This window comes from Lissotriton vulgaris, chromosome 2_1 (genome assembly GCF_964263255.1).
Source record: "Lissotriton vulgaris chromosome 2_1, aLisVul1.2, whole genome shotgun sequence".
Taxonomy (NCBI): domain Eukaryota; kingdom Metazoa; phylum Chordata; class Amphibia; order Caudata; family Salamandridae; genus Lissotriton; species Lissotriton vulgaris.
Window position 1 is genome coordinate 1,095,978,423 of NC_141687.1, and position 16,114 is coordinate 1,095,994,536.

Genomic DNA, 16,114 nt, shown 5'->3' on the forward strand with positions numbered 1-16,114 from the left:
CTTCTTTCTTTGTGAGTAATGCTGTATGCATGCATAATTAATTGCCTACATATCTTTACCTGTCAGGACATTGTTTCTTAATGCGCATAGTGGTCAAGAGAGCAGCTGAAGTCCTCGTACTGGAATTGCCCTCCCTGCAGGGCAGGACTAATCTCCTGACCAAAGTGCTTCAGCCTTGGGCTGCCACCTCTGAACCCCTTTTTCCATACATTGAGGCACCTACTGAGGTCCTTCTCGCACGTAGTCCAAGCCTAGCACAGGGGCTTCTGTGAATAGGAGAATTGCATGCCCCCATCGCCTGGCTCTGGGCCACCCAAAGTTCCTCAGCCAACACCCCACCCCTGACAGCTTGGTGGTGCATGGTTTTCCGCCCATGGTGCGTTCCCTTCCGCCCCTCCAGATAGGGAATCTAAGAGGCTGGAATCACTTGGAAAGAAGATGTTTTCTTCCTCCAGCCTGGCATTGCAGTCCGTGAATACTGCATGCTTAATTGGCCATTTCTCCCACTCCCTTTGGGAGATGTTTGTGCAAGTGCTGCCACAAGTCCAAGAGGAGGGCCGGGCTGTGCTCTCTCAGGCGGTTAAGGACAGGAGAGATGCAGCAAAATTTGCCATAAGGTGTGGCCTTGGCACGACTGATTAGCTGGGCAGAGCGATTTCATCGACAGTGGCCTTGCGGTGCCAAGCCCCGCTTAGAACCACTGGTTTCTCGGGCAATGTCCAGGCAAACTTGATGGACATGCTGTTTGTTGGATCACATCTTTTGGGGGAGAAGGCAGACTCTGCCCTAGTGCAGTTCAAGGACTCTCAAGCTACGGCCAGATCCTTGGGCTCTCTTCTACACTTCAAGGCCAGTCTAGCTTTCGCCCCTTTTGTGGCAGCGGAAGGGGGTGCCAGCCACGTCGGCCCTATTCCAGCCACCGTCCTGCTCAGACTTGCCAAGTTTTGCAGGGACGTGGATGCGGTTCATTCCACCCAAGGAATGGAAGCCAGAAGTTGTCAGCCTCCCTGCCCTCTGCAGCCGCAGCCTGCAAGAATGACTCTACAAGACCACACCAGTTGGTGGGAGAATACATCTTCACCTCCCCCACTGGAGGTCCATAACATCAGACAAATGGGTCTTGCTATTCATTCAGGAGGGCTATTCTCTGCCTTTCCTTTCCTTTCCTCCTTCCATTCTGCCAAATCATGAACGCATGGCGGAGGATCATTTAAAATTACTCCAAGAGGAAGTTACAGCTTTCCTGGCCAAGGAAGCTATACAGAGTGTCCCGGATTCAGAAGTAGGCAGTGGCTGTTATTCCTGCTACTTTCTGATTCTGAAAAAGAACAAAGTTTGCGGCACATTTTAGATCTTCAGACCTTAAGTCTCTTCCTCAAGAAGGAGAAGTTCAAGATGCCTACTTTAGATCAGGTCTTGTCTGCCCTAGAGTAAGAAGACTGGATGGTAGCGTTGGACCTGCAGGGTGTGCTTTTTCACATCCCCTTCTTGCTAGGCCACAGGCGTTACCTGCCAGTCAAGGTAGGCCGCAAGCACTTTCAGTTTACCATGCTCCCCTGCAGGACGGGCACTTTGCTTGTTCAGTCCTGCAGGACTTCCTAGTATGAGGAATTGGTCCGCAAACCACCGCCAGTAGAGTATGGATGGGGTAACTAATTCAAAGGTAAGGAATCTGAAGCTAAAAGTTTCTATCGGATGAACAAGTTACTTACCTTCGGTAATGCATTATCTGGTAGAGACTCTATCTAGCTGCAGATTCCTTACAGGCCCACCCATGCCTCCTCACTTTGCTGACTGATTTTGTTGGGGCTAGGGTTACTCCCTTTTTCAGCGCCCTAGTTCACACACGTCTACATCAGTTACTTTGTGGCTCTGTGCTTCTGGCATGGAAAAAACTCAAATTACTGACTTCCGCGCCCCTGGATGGTGCCTATATGGGTGACCACAACATCATATCCGACGCTAACGACGCCGACCACGTCACACAGAGCCGAATGTAGCCACCCGATGGCACTCACAAGGCGTGAGCAAAGGTTTCCGGATCCATCTTGACGCCTAGGAAATTTAAAGGTAAGGAATCTGCAGCTAGATAGTCTCTATCAGATAATGCTTTTCCGAAGATAAGACACTTATTCTAATTTACATTCTTAATTTAAACAGATATTAGGGTTGTCATTGGCAAATTAATAAATTTGATAAGGATCGCAAACAGTTGAACTAATCTGCCAAAAACGTACCTTCCTTAACGGGGCTATGTATGTAGATATCTTGCTTATTAAATGGAAGGTTGGTTGCAAGCAACTGAAAATGTGTATTTAATATAACATGTATATATTACACAGTATTGTTGCCTGTTTTCTTCCCATTGGTTTATCATTTAAATGCTTTGGAATCATTGTATCATCTTTATGTGAGAGTTCATAGTTATTTATTTTCGTCTTATAAAGCAATGCTTCAAGGTAAAGATGCAAAAGAGATTCATCAAACCAATGACGCCCTGATGAAAGGGAAGAGGTGCTCTCCACCTTATCATTACTCTGGCCAAATAGCCAACAGAAGTGTCTATTTTTTTTTGTCATAATATTTAAATGGTGATATTTATTCTGATTGCTACCTATTGCTTCTTGAAATCCCTTATTTTCCCTTTTCTGCTGATTGTTTGCTCTAAAGCTTTACTGACTCCGGATCCTTAAGCCTTTTCTGCTAGCATTGTATGAATAGCTGAATATAAATGTTAATCTTGTTCAAGGGCAAGCCGATGTTTCCTCATAATATTTTAATCAAGCAGACCAATCTAGGATTTTTTTTAACACACATTTCATAGCATTTTCTATTCTTGTTTTATTGTCAGATCTACCTTTCTGAATAAGTTATTGATAATCTGTTATTGTTGAGGTTACTGTTCCTTGTGCCCTTATTGTTGCCATTTTGTCTAAAGTGTAAAGGAAAGTTTTGAGCGTCTATTCTGTCAGTATTCCTGTTGACTAATTACACTTTTGGCAGGTTAACCTGTGTCCATAAGTACTGTGCCCTTCGTCTTGGTGATGTGCTGTTATGTTGCGCTTCCCTTCAACTTCAATAGATTCCAGAATAAATGTGCAAATATTGTCTCAAAATTGATCAATAAACCTAATTGTTTAGTATAACCTGCTGTGGCACCCTCTTCTCCACCCAAGATAGCAAATTGGGTATTAATTTATTAAATCCCTTAAATAACACTTTGGATTTATTTTTTAAGGCTGCCTCATAACATCAAACCATGTCTTCTGATAAATACTTCTAACTGAAGATTCCTCACCATAGAAATACACCCCTGGTACCAGACTTGATCCAGAAAGCTTTCACTAGCAAAGTTCAAACACTCCCAATTGATTCCATAATGCCACAATTGATGGAACAGAGCTGCTTATAAGCCTACCCCTGAATGCTTACATGAGTTCCTTTCTTTCCAAGCTTTCCAACACTGATCAGCACCTTTGCTTCAAATTTCATCTGCCTTCTGATGACTTCTAAAACAGGAAAAATCTAATGTGCTAGGAAAATATACCCTCTCCTTAGACTACACATTGCAAACTATGCATTAACTTTAGAAAACAGATGACTGTCACAGACTCACAAGGTTTTTGGACTCTGGGCATGACTGGAAGTTCTGCGACAAGTGCACCTTTATGCATCCAAAGGTTATCTGGGACTGTGAAGCAACATTGTACGTTGCCAAACACAAGAAGCCACAGGCCTCACGTAAGTTCTTCTCCAAATGGAGGGTGAAGGCTCATTCCTGAGCTCAACTTTGCAGTTGAAGTTATCAGATAACTCTGTCAAAGTCCAAACATAACCACAAGAAAGCAAAGCTGAACTCTACCCATCCCACTGCTCTATCTAAAGAGAAGGCATTGGGGCATCTTTGCTGTTATTTGGTTACTGTCTATTGAAGAGCTGATTCTTTAGTTTGTCCAGGTGTGCTCTGAATTTACCGGTCCATCTGTGACACCATAGTTGATCCAAGCCACTAAGGAGGCAATGTTGTAGATATTTGGCATTCTTCTGGCACTCTTTTGTCCTCCAAGGATCTGTAGGGGCCCTTAGTCAGGTAATGCTGATGGTTAATTTCTCTGCACAATCACCTTGGACCTTTTACAGACCTCCACCCTGACTCCACAACCTGCTACTGTTGCTCCCTCATTGATACTGTTACCAGCCCCTCCACTGCTGTAGGAGGATTCAGCACTGTTTCAACTTATGTCATGCTATGAAATTACTAGAGCACAACCGGTCATTATACAGCCTGATTCAAAGCATGTGCCTCTGTTAGAGTGGACACACCATTGTATGTTCTATTGTCTTTTTGGCTCCAATTCTGACCAAAGCTTCCCACCACCTGAAGAGTATGATGATGGTTGTAGGAAAGTGGGTTTCTGTTGCAATACCCCCCCCCCCACCTTTCGCTACATTTCTGATGCACTTTGACTTGATGTGCCCTGGGTCCCTGCCAATCAGCTTCCCAGGGCCTGTGTTCTTTCCCAAAACTGAACCTTTGTTCCCCAAATTGGCACCCTCTGGCCACAGGTAAGTCCCTTGTAGAAGTTGCCATGGGTACCTAGGGCACTGTAACCAGGGAAGGTCTCCAAGAGCTGCAGAACATATTGTTCCACCCTTTGAAGTCCTGTACCTCAACTCACGCACTCTGCCATTGCAGGGTCGGTGTTTTGGTGCAGAGAAAAGTGAAGCGTCGACATGGCATACATACCTGTTTTGCTATGCCTGCAACCCACTGCCTATGCTATAGGTAAGACACCCCTCTAGCTGGGTGCACTATACCACTGGTGAGGGTACAGTTGCATGAGCACTGTACCCGTACTGTGTCTAAGTCCATTCTTAGACATTGAAAGTGCAGTAAAGCCATATAAAGTATATGGTCTGTAGTTGTCATTACAAACTCCACAGCACCATAATAGCTTTACTGAATTCTGGGAAGTTTGGTACCAAACTTCTCAGCATAATACCATGCACTCAGAGGGCATCTTAGAGATGCCCCCTTTAAAACAACCAGCCTCTGGTGGGTTCCTGTAATGGTAAACTCCAGCATGCCACCATGAGACATGTTTCTGGACTCCTGGGGTGGGAGCCTTCTCTCCCTGGGCCCAGAAATAAAGCTTTTCCTGGATGGAGGTGGTCACACCGCCCCCAGGTCAGGAAGAGCCAACTGCAGCAGGAGAGATTCAAAGGCCTAGCGGCCTTTGTAATGTGACCCCCAGCTTCTCCTACTCTCAGGAGCAGGCCCCCTTCCTGTCTCCCATTTTTTCGGCGGGAAGACTGGCGGAAAAAACTAGAACAGCCCAAAAGGTGTGCCCACCTCTGCCAACAACACTCAGGTGGGGGAGGCGAGGTGAAGCCCACTCTTCAGTGCCCGCAATCTTGCAGATGGTAGGCATTCTCCAATCAGGGTTAGGGATTGTGCCCACTCCCCCACGTGGGGTGAGCACGCCAAGGTTGTAGTCACCCTAAGGTCAGTAGACCATTGGCTACTGGCCTCAAGACCCTTGAACACCGGGCAGCCCTGTACCCAGAACACAGATTCCTGCAACCTATGAAGAAGGATGAAAGAATCTTCTCTGCAGAAGAGACTGCAGAGAAGAACTGGATTGGCCCCAGCCCTACTGGCCTGTCTGCAGTTTCCAGAGATCCTGCACTAAAAATCACCTTGTCCTGCGACCAGCGACCTCCAGAACCCCTGGGACGACTGACTGCCGTAAGCAAAGACCGGCTCTCCTGTGAACAGCAGCTCTGTTCAAAAGAAACACCAAAGAAAGACTCCGAGCCTGCTGAGGACAAAGAAACTTTACGCCTGGAAACACCACTGCACACAACTCATATGGCCTGAGTCCGAGGGGCCCTCTGGTCCCAGCGAGGTCCCCCAGCGCTACAGAGTCCGAGTCCACCATAGATTGATCCTTCCAGGACTCCCCGTCTTCGCCTGCAGCCTCTGCATGGAGATCCCCCCAAGGGTGAGTGACCCAGTAAGGTAAAATCAGACCTTATAAGGCACCCAGTCATCCTGGAGAAGAAGACCTGAGGTGCACCTACGTCCCTGGCCCTCCAACTTACCTGCCCAGCTGTTGGTTCCTCCCGGAAGACTTCCTGGCCCGAGCTGGCAGCCAAAACCCAAAACCAGCAACTCCCATTAAAAGCAACAGAGCACCCAACGCCAAATCAGCACCCTACACCTGGCGGCCCCTGTGCCGCTGTGGGTAAACTTTGTGTGCTAAATCAGATAACCCTTTGCCCTGACCTAAACCCTAGGAGCTTTGCTCCCACATCTAAGTGGTATACCCGTGAGCAGCCACCAACCGGAGGCCCCCCATCCCCATTGGATAACATTGGGCATCAGCACTCTGCATCCAGCCGCCCTAGTGCCGCTAAGGATGTTTTTTGAGTGCATGCTTGACCCTGGGGGAACTCTTGTTCTAACCCGAGAAACTCGAACCTCAAGACCATTTACTTAGCTGCAAAACAATCCCATTTTCCCCCTTAGGATTGCATTGACTGTTTTCCTCTGAAAAACTTCTAAGAGGTGAGGGTGTTTCTTATGGAAACCTAAGAAACTGTGTTTGATAAAAACTGTTTAACTCACCTTTCATCCAGGAAATGTAACTTGTGCGATAGTACACACAGGAAAAAGTGTAGCAGGAGCTTAACCTAGACTCTCCAGACTCATGCCCCTCAAGACCATCAATGCTGTATGTCGTAGCAACCTATAACTCGATAAAGCAAGCTGCGGACACATACGGAATCCAGCTCAAGGAAGAGGAGCGCGTCATGTTTTGAACATTGTTTAGATGATGCATTTTTATTAGAATGCATGCACCATGACAATTGCTTTTAGCATTTTCTTTAAGATTTAATGTATTTTATATAGGTTCTACAGGTGCCCAGACCCTTGAGCTCTCCTTTGTGGTAAACTAGATTTGTACTGAAAAGCTACATTTACATCCGTTCTATGGGTTTCTCATTTCTGTCACCATTACCCCTCCTTTGCTCAGTGAGATGCAAAATCTACCATTCCTGAACATTCCTCAACATCTATTTAATACTGTGCCTCGTGCAGGCACTTAAGCTATACCAAAGCAAAGAGGGGAGGCTTTCTTTGAACATTCCCCCTGTCCCCACCTACATCAACACGACTCCTCTTGCAAGAGGCTGCTTGCTACTGTTGATTTTCTTCTCCCATACACTTTGTGGGGCCTATAGAAAAGTGGCAGTTTTTGACATGGTCACCCCACTCTTTGCTCACTGGTACTGATATTGTTGATTAATAGTGCACTGGGTCCCCGCTACCCAGGCCCCAGTGCCAGTGCTCTTTCCATAAAAGCAAGACAAATACTTAATTGTAACCCAGTTTTCAAGGACTTTGGCGCTCTTGTAAGGCCCTGGTAAATGGGACCCCTTATACCAAGGGCATGGGCACTGAAGAGGATCCCTAAGGGCTGCAGCATGTTTTATGCCACCCAAAAGGATCCACACAAACTGACTGCAGACTGCCATTGCAGGAGGTGTGAAATGGTGTAAGTCATTCCAAAAACATTACATTACCCATTCATTGTGTGCAATGCCCAAGTACACAACATGTACTATATGTAATTCTTCCCTATAGCAGGCCTTAAAGCGCTGAGCATTATATTACATGTGAGGGCATATCTGCTTGGCAGATTTGTCCCTGTGATGTCTTGCTTCATTGCCAGAAATTGCAAGTGATTAGGAAGCCATCTTAAAGGTGTGAGGTGAGCACAGACATGGAGAACACCACCCCCGCCCTAAAGACTGTTTGGCACTAGAGTAAGTGGGAAATTAGATATTCAGGAGGCGTGTTTCACTTACAGGCTAGTTGCACCCCTAAGGTGGGCTACCTCAATTGGACAGCCAGAGAAGGGTTTCACCATCTTGTTTTGTAAAAAAATAGAGATTTCTGGGTCACGGTTATGCCCACTCCCCACAGGAAGCGGCCAGATAGGGGATGGGTTATGCCCACTCCCCACAGGAAGTGGCCAAATAGGGGATGTAGTCACCCTAGTAGTAGGTAGCCTGTTGGCTACCATCATATACTCCCCTAAATGCCCCTAAAATGAGTTTCTGACACCAGAGAGACAGATTTGTCTACCCAGGAAAAGAAGGACAAAGAAGAGCTGTTACAGCGAAAACTGAGGACCAACTACGAACTTGGCACAAAACCCTGCCTGCCCGGCTGCTGGTACCTTGACAGTTGCAAAGACCATACTCTTCCAAAAGCTGTGCATCCTCCCTAACACTTGGAGGACTGCCCAACACTTCGTCAAACATCTAGCATCTCCCTTAGAGTAGCCATCTCCCTGTATACTCCGGCACCAACCGCACTTGTCTGATACACCATGTTTTTGTCCATCGGGCCCACCAAGGGAGCAATACGTCCTCAGAAAGTCTTTGTGGCTGTAGATCATCCCAGTCTCTCTGCCACGTTGTGAGATGCTTGACCCTCCAGGAGCCCCCCTGCACCAATACCCTGAGTACCGGAGCACCTGCACCAGCCAAGGCTGGTGTGTGCCCTGTCCGGACACCAGCACTGTGAAAAACCTACCTGCACAACGAGAGACTTCAGGACCAACGAGATCCACAATTAGAGTGACCTTTGTGTCTTGTTTTCCCCTCCTCTGCAGAATCGACTGACAAACATGAGAGCCTCGAGCTCCAGTGGCCAGCTAGCCAAGACCCTCTTCCCTCGAGTTTCACAGCCTGGGGTTGTGACTCCTGACTGCATCCTCTTGGCCTAGTGGTCCTCACAAATCAAGCCCCCCCCCCCCCCATTTGTGTTTCTCCGGCTTGTCCCCAAGTCCCCCCTTGCAGCCTCTTGGTTTCCGGTACCATTGACCTTACCGGTGTAGCGCTCAAAGCTACCATCCCGAACCAGCACCTCTGCACTTGGACACCCCAGGGCAGGTAAACCCAAACTACTGGTGGTTCTGTAGACCTTGGCCAGCCCCTAAGAACCGTTTGTCCTAAAGGGACACTCCTGATCACACACTGCAAGTATATGTGTGCTGTGTATGTTTTTTCTCCCATAGGATAGATAACATTACTGCATTCAAGACTCATACCTCAAAAACTGTTATTTGAGCATTTTTACTGTTTTCTTGTAAAATTGATTCCTTCAAAAGTAACGACCTAATTCCGAAGTACTTGCTGTCTAAATTCCTATATTAATCTGTGTTATTTTCATACATTAGGCAAGAATTAGTGTGTATGTCTCACTTGGCTACCCCGTGTCAACAACAAATGCTTAATGTTCCTATCTGATAAGTCTAAGCTGCTCGACCACCATCACACATTGAGCACTTGGGATTATTAAACTAAGCCTGTGTAAACCGATAAGGGTCGTCTGGACTTTTTTGTTTGGTGTGCCCTTACATTGGCCCTTTACATAAAAAGCCAACTTCCTACAGGGGCCTCTTGCGGGACCCCCCATGCTTCATCTCCTTGTGCACTAGCCTCCTTTGAGTAAGTTTCCATTTTACTGCCCTCCATCTAACACAGGCATATGCTGAGAAACTTTTGTAAATATTTCTGTAAGTTTAATTAATGGTGCTTGTTTGATTCTGTATGCATTGTCCTGATATCAGATATGTACCCATTATCCCTTTGTATGATGACAAGCTTTCTGTGTCATCAGAGGACAGATCTCTTTTTTGCCTTAGACTTCCTTTGGTAGGGTAGGTGAACAGAGTACAAAGTGTATTAATCTGGGCCAGATGTGTTTTAGAATGTGCGCACTCAGGAGTAAGTGATGTTTTCTGTTTCTCCAGTAGGACCGTACAATGCCAAGATCAATTCAAGTTAGCTAATCAACTAATGAATAAATATGTAATAGCGCCATTTATGTTTGGAGGATGTGTTTGAGGATGTGTGATCTTTATAACTAATTGCTAGAATGGCTACTCAATTAATTTCTTCTCTTATTTCAGTGGGCATGTTAAAGCAACTGCTGCTTCACCAGTTGTTACTCTCTAAGAAGCAGACAGACATGGATTTGCAGCAGGGTATGTCCTCACGGAGCACCTCCGAGGGAGCATTTCACCAGGATGTACCACTTGCCCAAAGACATTCTGGAACCAACCTCTACCACCAGGGATCTCCACAGCAGGTTTCCATCAATAAAAGTCCAGAGTCTAACCCTTGCCTAAGGCTCTCACTGCTGGATCCGGAAGCGAAACAACAAATTGGAATTCTCAAAACAGGTGGGAGACAAGCAAATTGCTCGGAGAGGACACCTGCAGAAGGCGGCCTGGAGGAAAGTGGTGATCAGTTCTTTGATGCACCTGAACCCTGCGGCGATGAGATTGCAAATGAGGAGGATGGATCAGGAGCAAAAGACGATGTGGAGCTCCACCTGCGGATCTCAGGTACTTCCATATTTGTATTACTTCCTGCGGAAACCCCAGTTTTAAACTTTAAATTTAACAAAGCATGACACCATGATGTATGTCCTTGAAATGTAAAGGTTTAAAATCTTCAAATTGTACCCTTAAATATTTAGAGTACTCCTTTGATTTTGAACAGAACACCTAATGTGGATAGAACCAAGTGAACTTCTTGGCTGTGCCTTGCACTAGAACAGTCACCTGGGGCGACAGGCGTTTCCTGGTTGCCGCCCCTAGACTCTGGAACACCCTTCCTGCACATATCCGAGCAAGTCCCTCCCTGTTCACATTCCGCAAACAGCTAAAGACGTGGTTATTTGACCAATAGCCTTGTATATCTTCTTTACCCAGTTGCTGATCCATCCCTTAACTAGCGCCGAGACGCCCACGGGTATTCGCCGCGCTCTACAAATGTCAATAAATAAATAAATAAATAAATTGTATGGTGAATAAATTGATTGCTGCAATACCCGTTGATATGTACACATGTACCACAGAGCGTCAAACAGATATGTACTGTAGACTTGCATGGGAACATATCCTAGATGGCTATGAACATGTACCCTATACTGATGTGTGCCTAAATATTGCAGACTGACACAAGGATCTGTTACACAGATTGGCACACAGACATGTAACATCTATATTGCTTTATTAATTGAACTTTCATAAACAAACTGGTACCTGCACTTGTGGTGCACTAATGCATTCTATGCAAAGGCATAGAAATGATGTGCAGAATATATTTGTTTAAAATGCACATGCTTCCCTTAATCACATTTTCTATTTATTGATCCTTAAAGCTGTCTAGAGACGGATCCTAAAATCAGTGTGTGTTGGCTCATTTTTGTTTTTCCAAACCCTCCCTCTGATATCAAGTCTAGTTCCACATTATTAAAAAACTACAACCGCTCTTCAGATATAAAACGATTAAGAAAAACACACTTTATTCATAAGCTGTCAAATGACTGCTCAGTGCTGAAACATCCATCTGCAACAAACATCATTCTTTGTTGTAGATGATGCACAAATCACTGTTAATTTAAAAGATATCTTTGAAGTTGAAGGCCTATAAGAAACCTCATGCCAATCATGCAAATTTAAACTCTCTGTCTAAGATTATTTGGGTGATGGTCTGCTACTTAACTGTGTACTTGCACAAGCATGTTTGGCAATCTTAATGATTTAAGTGCAAGAATAGATGCAGGAGATTTGGGAAAAATGAGGCCCTTAATTGTTTTGAGTACGTCCAGACATCTAGATATTGAACTGAAAAGTATGGATCATGTAATCCTAAAGTTTAGACATCTCTATTGGGTCGCCAAGATCATCGAAATCCTTGGTGAATCCAGTCAGCCAACCTCAAGGAAATGCCATGTTCTGAATAGAAGTCTAAGAAAAAGGGGGAGCTTGGCCCTAAAGGAAAGAGGGTAGGTTGGGCCGTGTAACTATAAATAGAAAAATTTACCTACACCTCAATTTGTTTCAAAACCATTTTTAGTGCATAAAAATAAACGACATTTTTTTCAGTTTATCTTGGCAATTGATTTTGCCTTTTATTTTTCACATTTGTTAGGGTTTTAGTTGTATGTTCAAGTTAGAGAAAAATACATCATCCCTTAAACATGATGTCCCAATTTACAATACAATAATCAACAATTTTTAGAAAGTTAGATAGTGCAACATCATACAAAAAATAAATACATGGTGTTTTGTACATAAACAATTTCAAACGAAATTGAAGAGAAAGATGCCAAGTTTTTACATCCAACCTATTTATCTATTTAGTCAATAAAGTTTTACAAACAGTTGCCAGGGAAGAGGTACAAACAAACATCCCTTTGTAACCTGACTTAAGAATCAATCTCAGAATCTCTGGATATTCAGAGGTTTGTGCCTGTGCCGACGCGTTTCGAGTTCTGGTTGAAAATGATCGGACTCTCATCAGGGCCGTCTTATTCTATTCTGAAATGGACTGTTTGTGACAAAAAACATAAAAGGGTTTTATTCAGAAAGCTACCTCAACTTTATCAAACTCACTTAACGTTATACCAGTTCTCTCAATCAGCGTACCTTAATGTGGCCAAGAGAACACTGTCCTTCTCTGTGCAGAATTTCCAATGCAGGTGATGTGCCTCTGCAATAAAATGCAGTTGTCTCAGTTATATGGAGCGTATATACTGTTTAAAGGATATTTGGAGTGGGAAACACGTTTTTACCATGATTTCGACGTGCTGAATCCAGCCGGATTCACTTATAGATGCTGTGTCAAATGTTTCACGATGTTGTTATACATCGATGTCAGGCGTTTTAATCTGTGGAGCACAAGCGGACACATTATTGCTTATGCAGGCGCATTTATGTTTAAATGTGAGCGGGTAGTAGAACGGATAATACTCACCGCCTCAAGGATGGTCCATTTCGTTAAAGTCGTTTTTTGCTGCCGCGTTATTAATTACGCGCGTGCTCGTCTGAAATACAAACCATGCGACAAGCGGTTTAAACGTATGTTTCCCAAATGTTTGAAAAGAGTTTAGATATGACTAACTCTAAAACTCACCGTTTTATTGTAAAAAGATCGCTTCTGCTAGCTCCGCACTCAATGTATCACAAGACGCCATTCCGGGCTTGTTCTCCATTTGAAACTGTGATCTCATGTGACTCAACTACCACCCAATCGGAATCGAGTATCCTTAAAGATATTCATAATGGATTATGGGAAACGTAGTCAATGTATAACTACGATTATATAGTGTGAACAGAATGGCATAATATCAACACAAAGAGAGGGAGAAATTGCATAAAGGACACACAATCAAATAATTAAAAAACTATATTTCATTTAATACATATGTAAATGTTCACATTAAAAACACTTGATGAAAAGGCATAATAAAAATCAGTTATACAGACAACACAAATAAACAGTAATCATATAATTATATCAAAAGTACATATAAAAAAATTCTGTAACAGTGGCAAACAATATTATTCGACGCGCGTTTCGGCGTTGTTGGAAACGCCTTCTTCAGGAGCCACAATAGTATCTGAAAAACATAGTTAATATAAAATCAGAACATCTATATGCCTAATTTATTCAAAAATTGCATTCTCAAATTACAATATGACAACTGAAAATAACAACAAAAAATTAAACTCGACAGTGCCTACATGACAATAACTCCCTACATGTATAGCTGATTAAATATAGCTACACAAGGTACAAACTAGCATTCATATATTTGAGCAGTGGTAATTGTAGGTAAAGATAGTACCATAAGAGCAACCAATAGTGAAACAAAGGAACTAATCTTTTCTTAACAAGCCAGTCTGGTGGCTGAGCTTTAAATATTAGGAGCTATGAATTTCATTTCTGAATGACCTGATGTTGCCCACCCGATTACCATAAAAGGATAGATCTATATGTAAGAATTCATCTATCCAAAATTGCCCATCTAGTTAGAACATGTGATAGTGATATCAAGCATTTGCAGATACTATTGTAACTAATGGAGGGAAGAGTCTTTTATGGGGGGTGGAAGGAATCAGAAACTATTATGGTTAATGGATTCAATAGCTTTAAGAGCTACAAGGTCAAAAGAACCTGGGCTCAAGGTGTTGGAAATCACTTACCGAGGTATCAATGATGAAAGTGAAACAAACAATGTTTATCCTTCTTTTTGTATCAATGTCCGTAAATTGAAATCTAGAATAAGATGTTGCAGTGGACAAAGGTAAAGGAAAGAACTATCAGTGATGGATTATCAAAATATCAATGCACTTTTTCAGAAAAGTAATTACAAGAATAATATCCTAATCTGGAAAGTATAAATATCGGGTTGTGGTTCACTGTTTGTCAGGCACATTTACCATATTTAACGCTGTGAGGTGGAAATGGTTATGGTTATGACTCAACTACCACCCAATCGGAATCGAGTATCCTTAAAGATATTCATAATGGATTATGGGAAACGTAGTCAATGTATAACTACGATTATATGTCAGGAATGAGTAGCGCAGGCAAGCTTTATATAAGATGTAAATATGGAGTCATAATTTATTAAGCTCACTCATGCTGTTAAGCCCACAATTAATGCTGTTGAATTTCATTATCAAATACACTTCCTAGCATAGCAGGGCATTTTCTAGGCAAATAGAGCGATTTTTAGTTTCAATTACTGCTAGGATGGTCCACTGGAAATCATTTTCTCCATGTTTTGCCATTAAAAAATGTTCTACCATCGGTGCTGTAAGAACCTTCCTTTTTATCCTTGACCTGTGCTGTGTGATTCTTGTGTTAACTTGCTGACTTGTTTTCCCAATATAGATTGTATTGCACGGACACACCACTGCATAAATCACATTCTTTGTTCTGCAATTGGTGTGTGGTAAATATTTGATTTACCGTCTTAATTTCTATGCAGGTAAGTACTTAAACAAAAATAACTCAATCGGAAAGAAAGAGGCAGAGTCCGTGGCGTTAGAGTTCTTAGGGGTTTATTCCTTAAAAAGGAATGGTCATGGTACCAGATCGGGTATCTTGTTCCTGCCACCACTGGGGTGCAGGAAGGGATAGAGCCATATTTTATTGACAATACATAGCTTATATACTTAAGTCGCATTATAGAAACCAATACAGTAGGCGTAACAGCTGAGAGAAACAAGATAACAGCATCCACGTGTTAGCACTACGTAATCAGGAGGCGTGAACTGGGCGTGAACATAGAGGAGTGTGCTAGAGAACGTCATATGTAAGTGTCACAAGTAGGTGGGTACTTGGCAGAGTTTGGCAATGTCAGCAGAAATCTGAGGCCTGGATGCGCGCGCAGCTGCATGACGCGTGAATGACGTGAAACTGGAGGGTGCAGGGGACTTGACATTTACGCTAGCGGAAAGAGACAGAAGTCTGGCATGTCAGATCAACTCGTACTTCTATCATATCTGATATCTGATGTTTGGGAACCATATCGTCTAGAGGGAAAGGTCTCTGGGGCAGAGGCTACTCTTTACTGACTGTGAGTGCGTGTATAGGCGTCTACGTGTCTGCATGAGATGCGAGGGGGCATGGGCCTACCATGGTAACAGAGGCTATGAATTACTTGCATGGAGACAGTGAGGCCGGGCCCTTTGCTCTGCAGCTGGAAGATGTTTACTTGAACTAGTAGGCAGGAATGTATGTTTGAGGAGCGGAACAGATAATTCGAAGGTTGAATACGGTGCTGGCAGGCAACAGGCTGAGCTAAGCGCCGTTAGCCGCGCAGGGAGTAAGGTAGAGGTCACGGGTACAGAGGCAGCCTGGGCTGAGGCTTTCAGAGTCAGAAGGCAGGAAAGGCTTGGTGGCAGAATTCAGGGCCTACTTCGCCAGAGCTGAAAAACGTGTAAAGTACACCACAAAAAGACGTTGGCAAGGCATACTTAGGAACGGAATATTCAACCCATTTAGGGTGGATCTGAAAGAGGACATGTTAACGTTGGACGCAAATGTATTTGCGTCTTCATAGCTGGCACAGGAGGGAAGTTACATGCACTTTAGGCTGGTACATGGAGACGGTGGGGTACACGTTAGGGAACATTTCTTGACCATAAAATTTATATTTCCTCATTCCCTCCTTGTTCCCTACGGACCCTTCATGATATATCGATTCTCATAAACCGATCAGTCTGTTCTT

The 16,114-nt window shown here is 43.9% G+C and overlaps 1 protein-coding gene across 4 annotated transcripts in view; it reads left to right on the plus strand.

Annotated features, from left to right (window-relative positions):
- The window catches only part of ARHGEF12 (Rho guanine nucleotide exchange factor 12), an 888,740-nt gene that overhangs the window by 727,018 nt on the left and 145,608 nt on the right, over positions 1-16,114 (plus strand). For all 4 annotated transcript variants that reach the window (XM_086956791.1, XM_086956792.1, XM_086956788.1 and 1 more), the window contains one exon: positions 9,990-10,427. In XM_086956791.1, the coding sequence (XP_086812917.1) occupies positions 9,990-10,427 (438 nt within the window). The remainder of the gene's footprint in view (positions 1-9,989; positions 10,428-16,114) is intronic.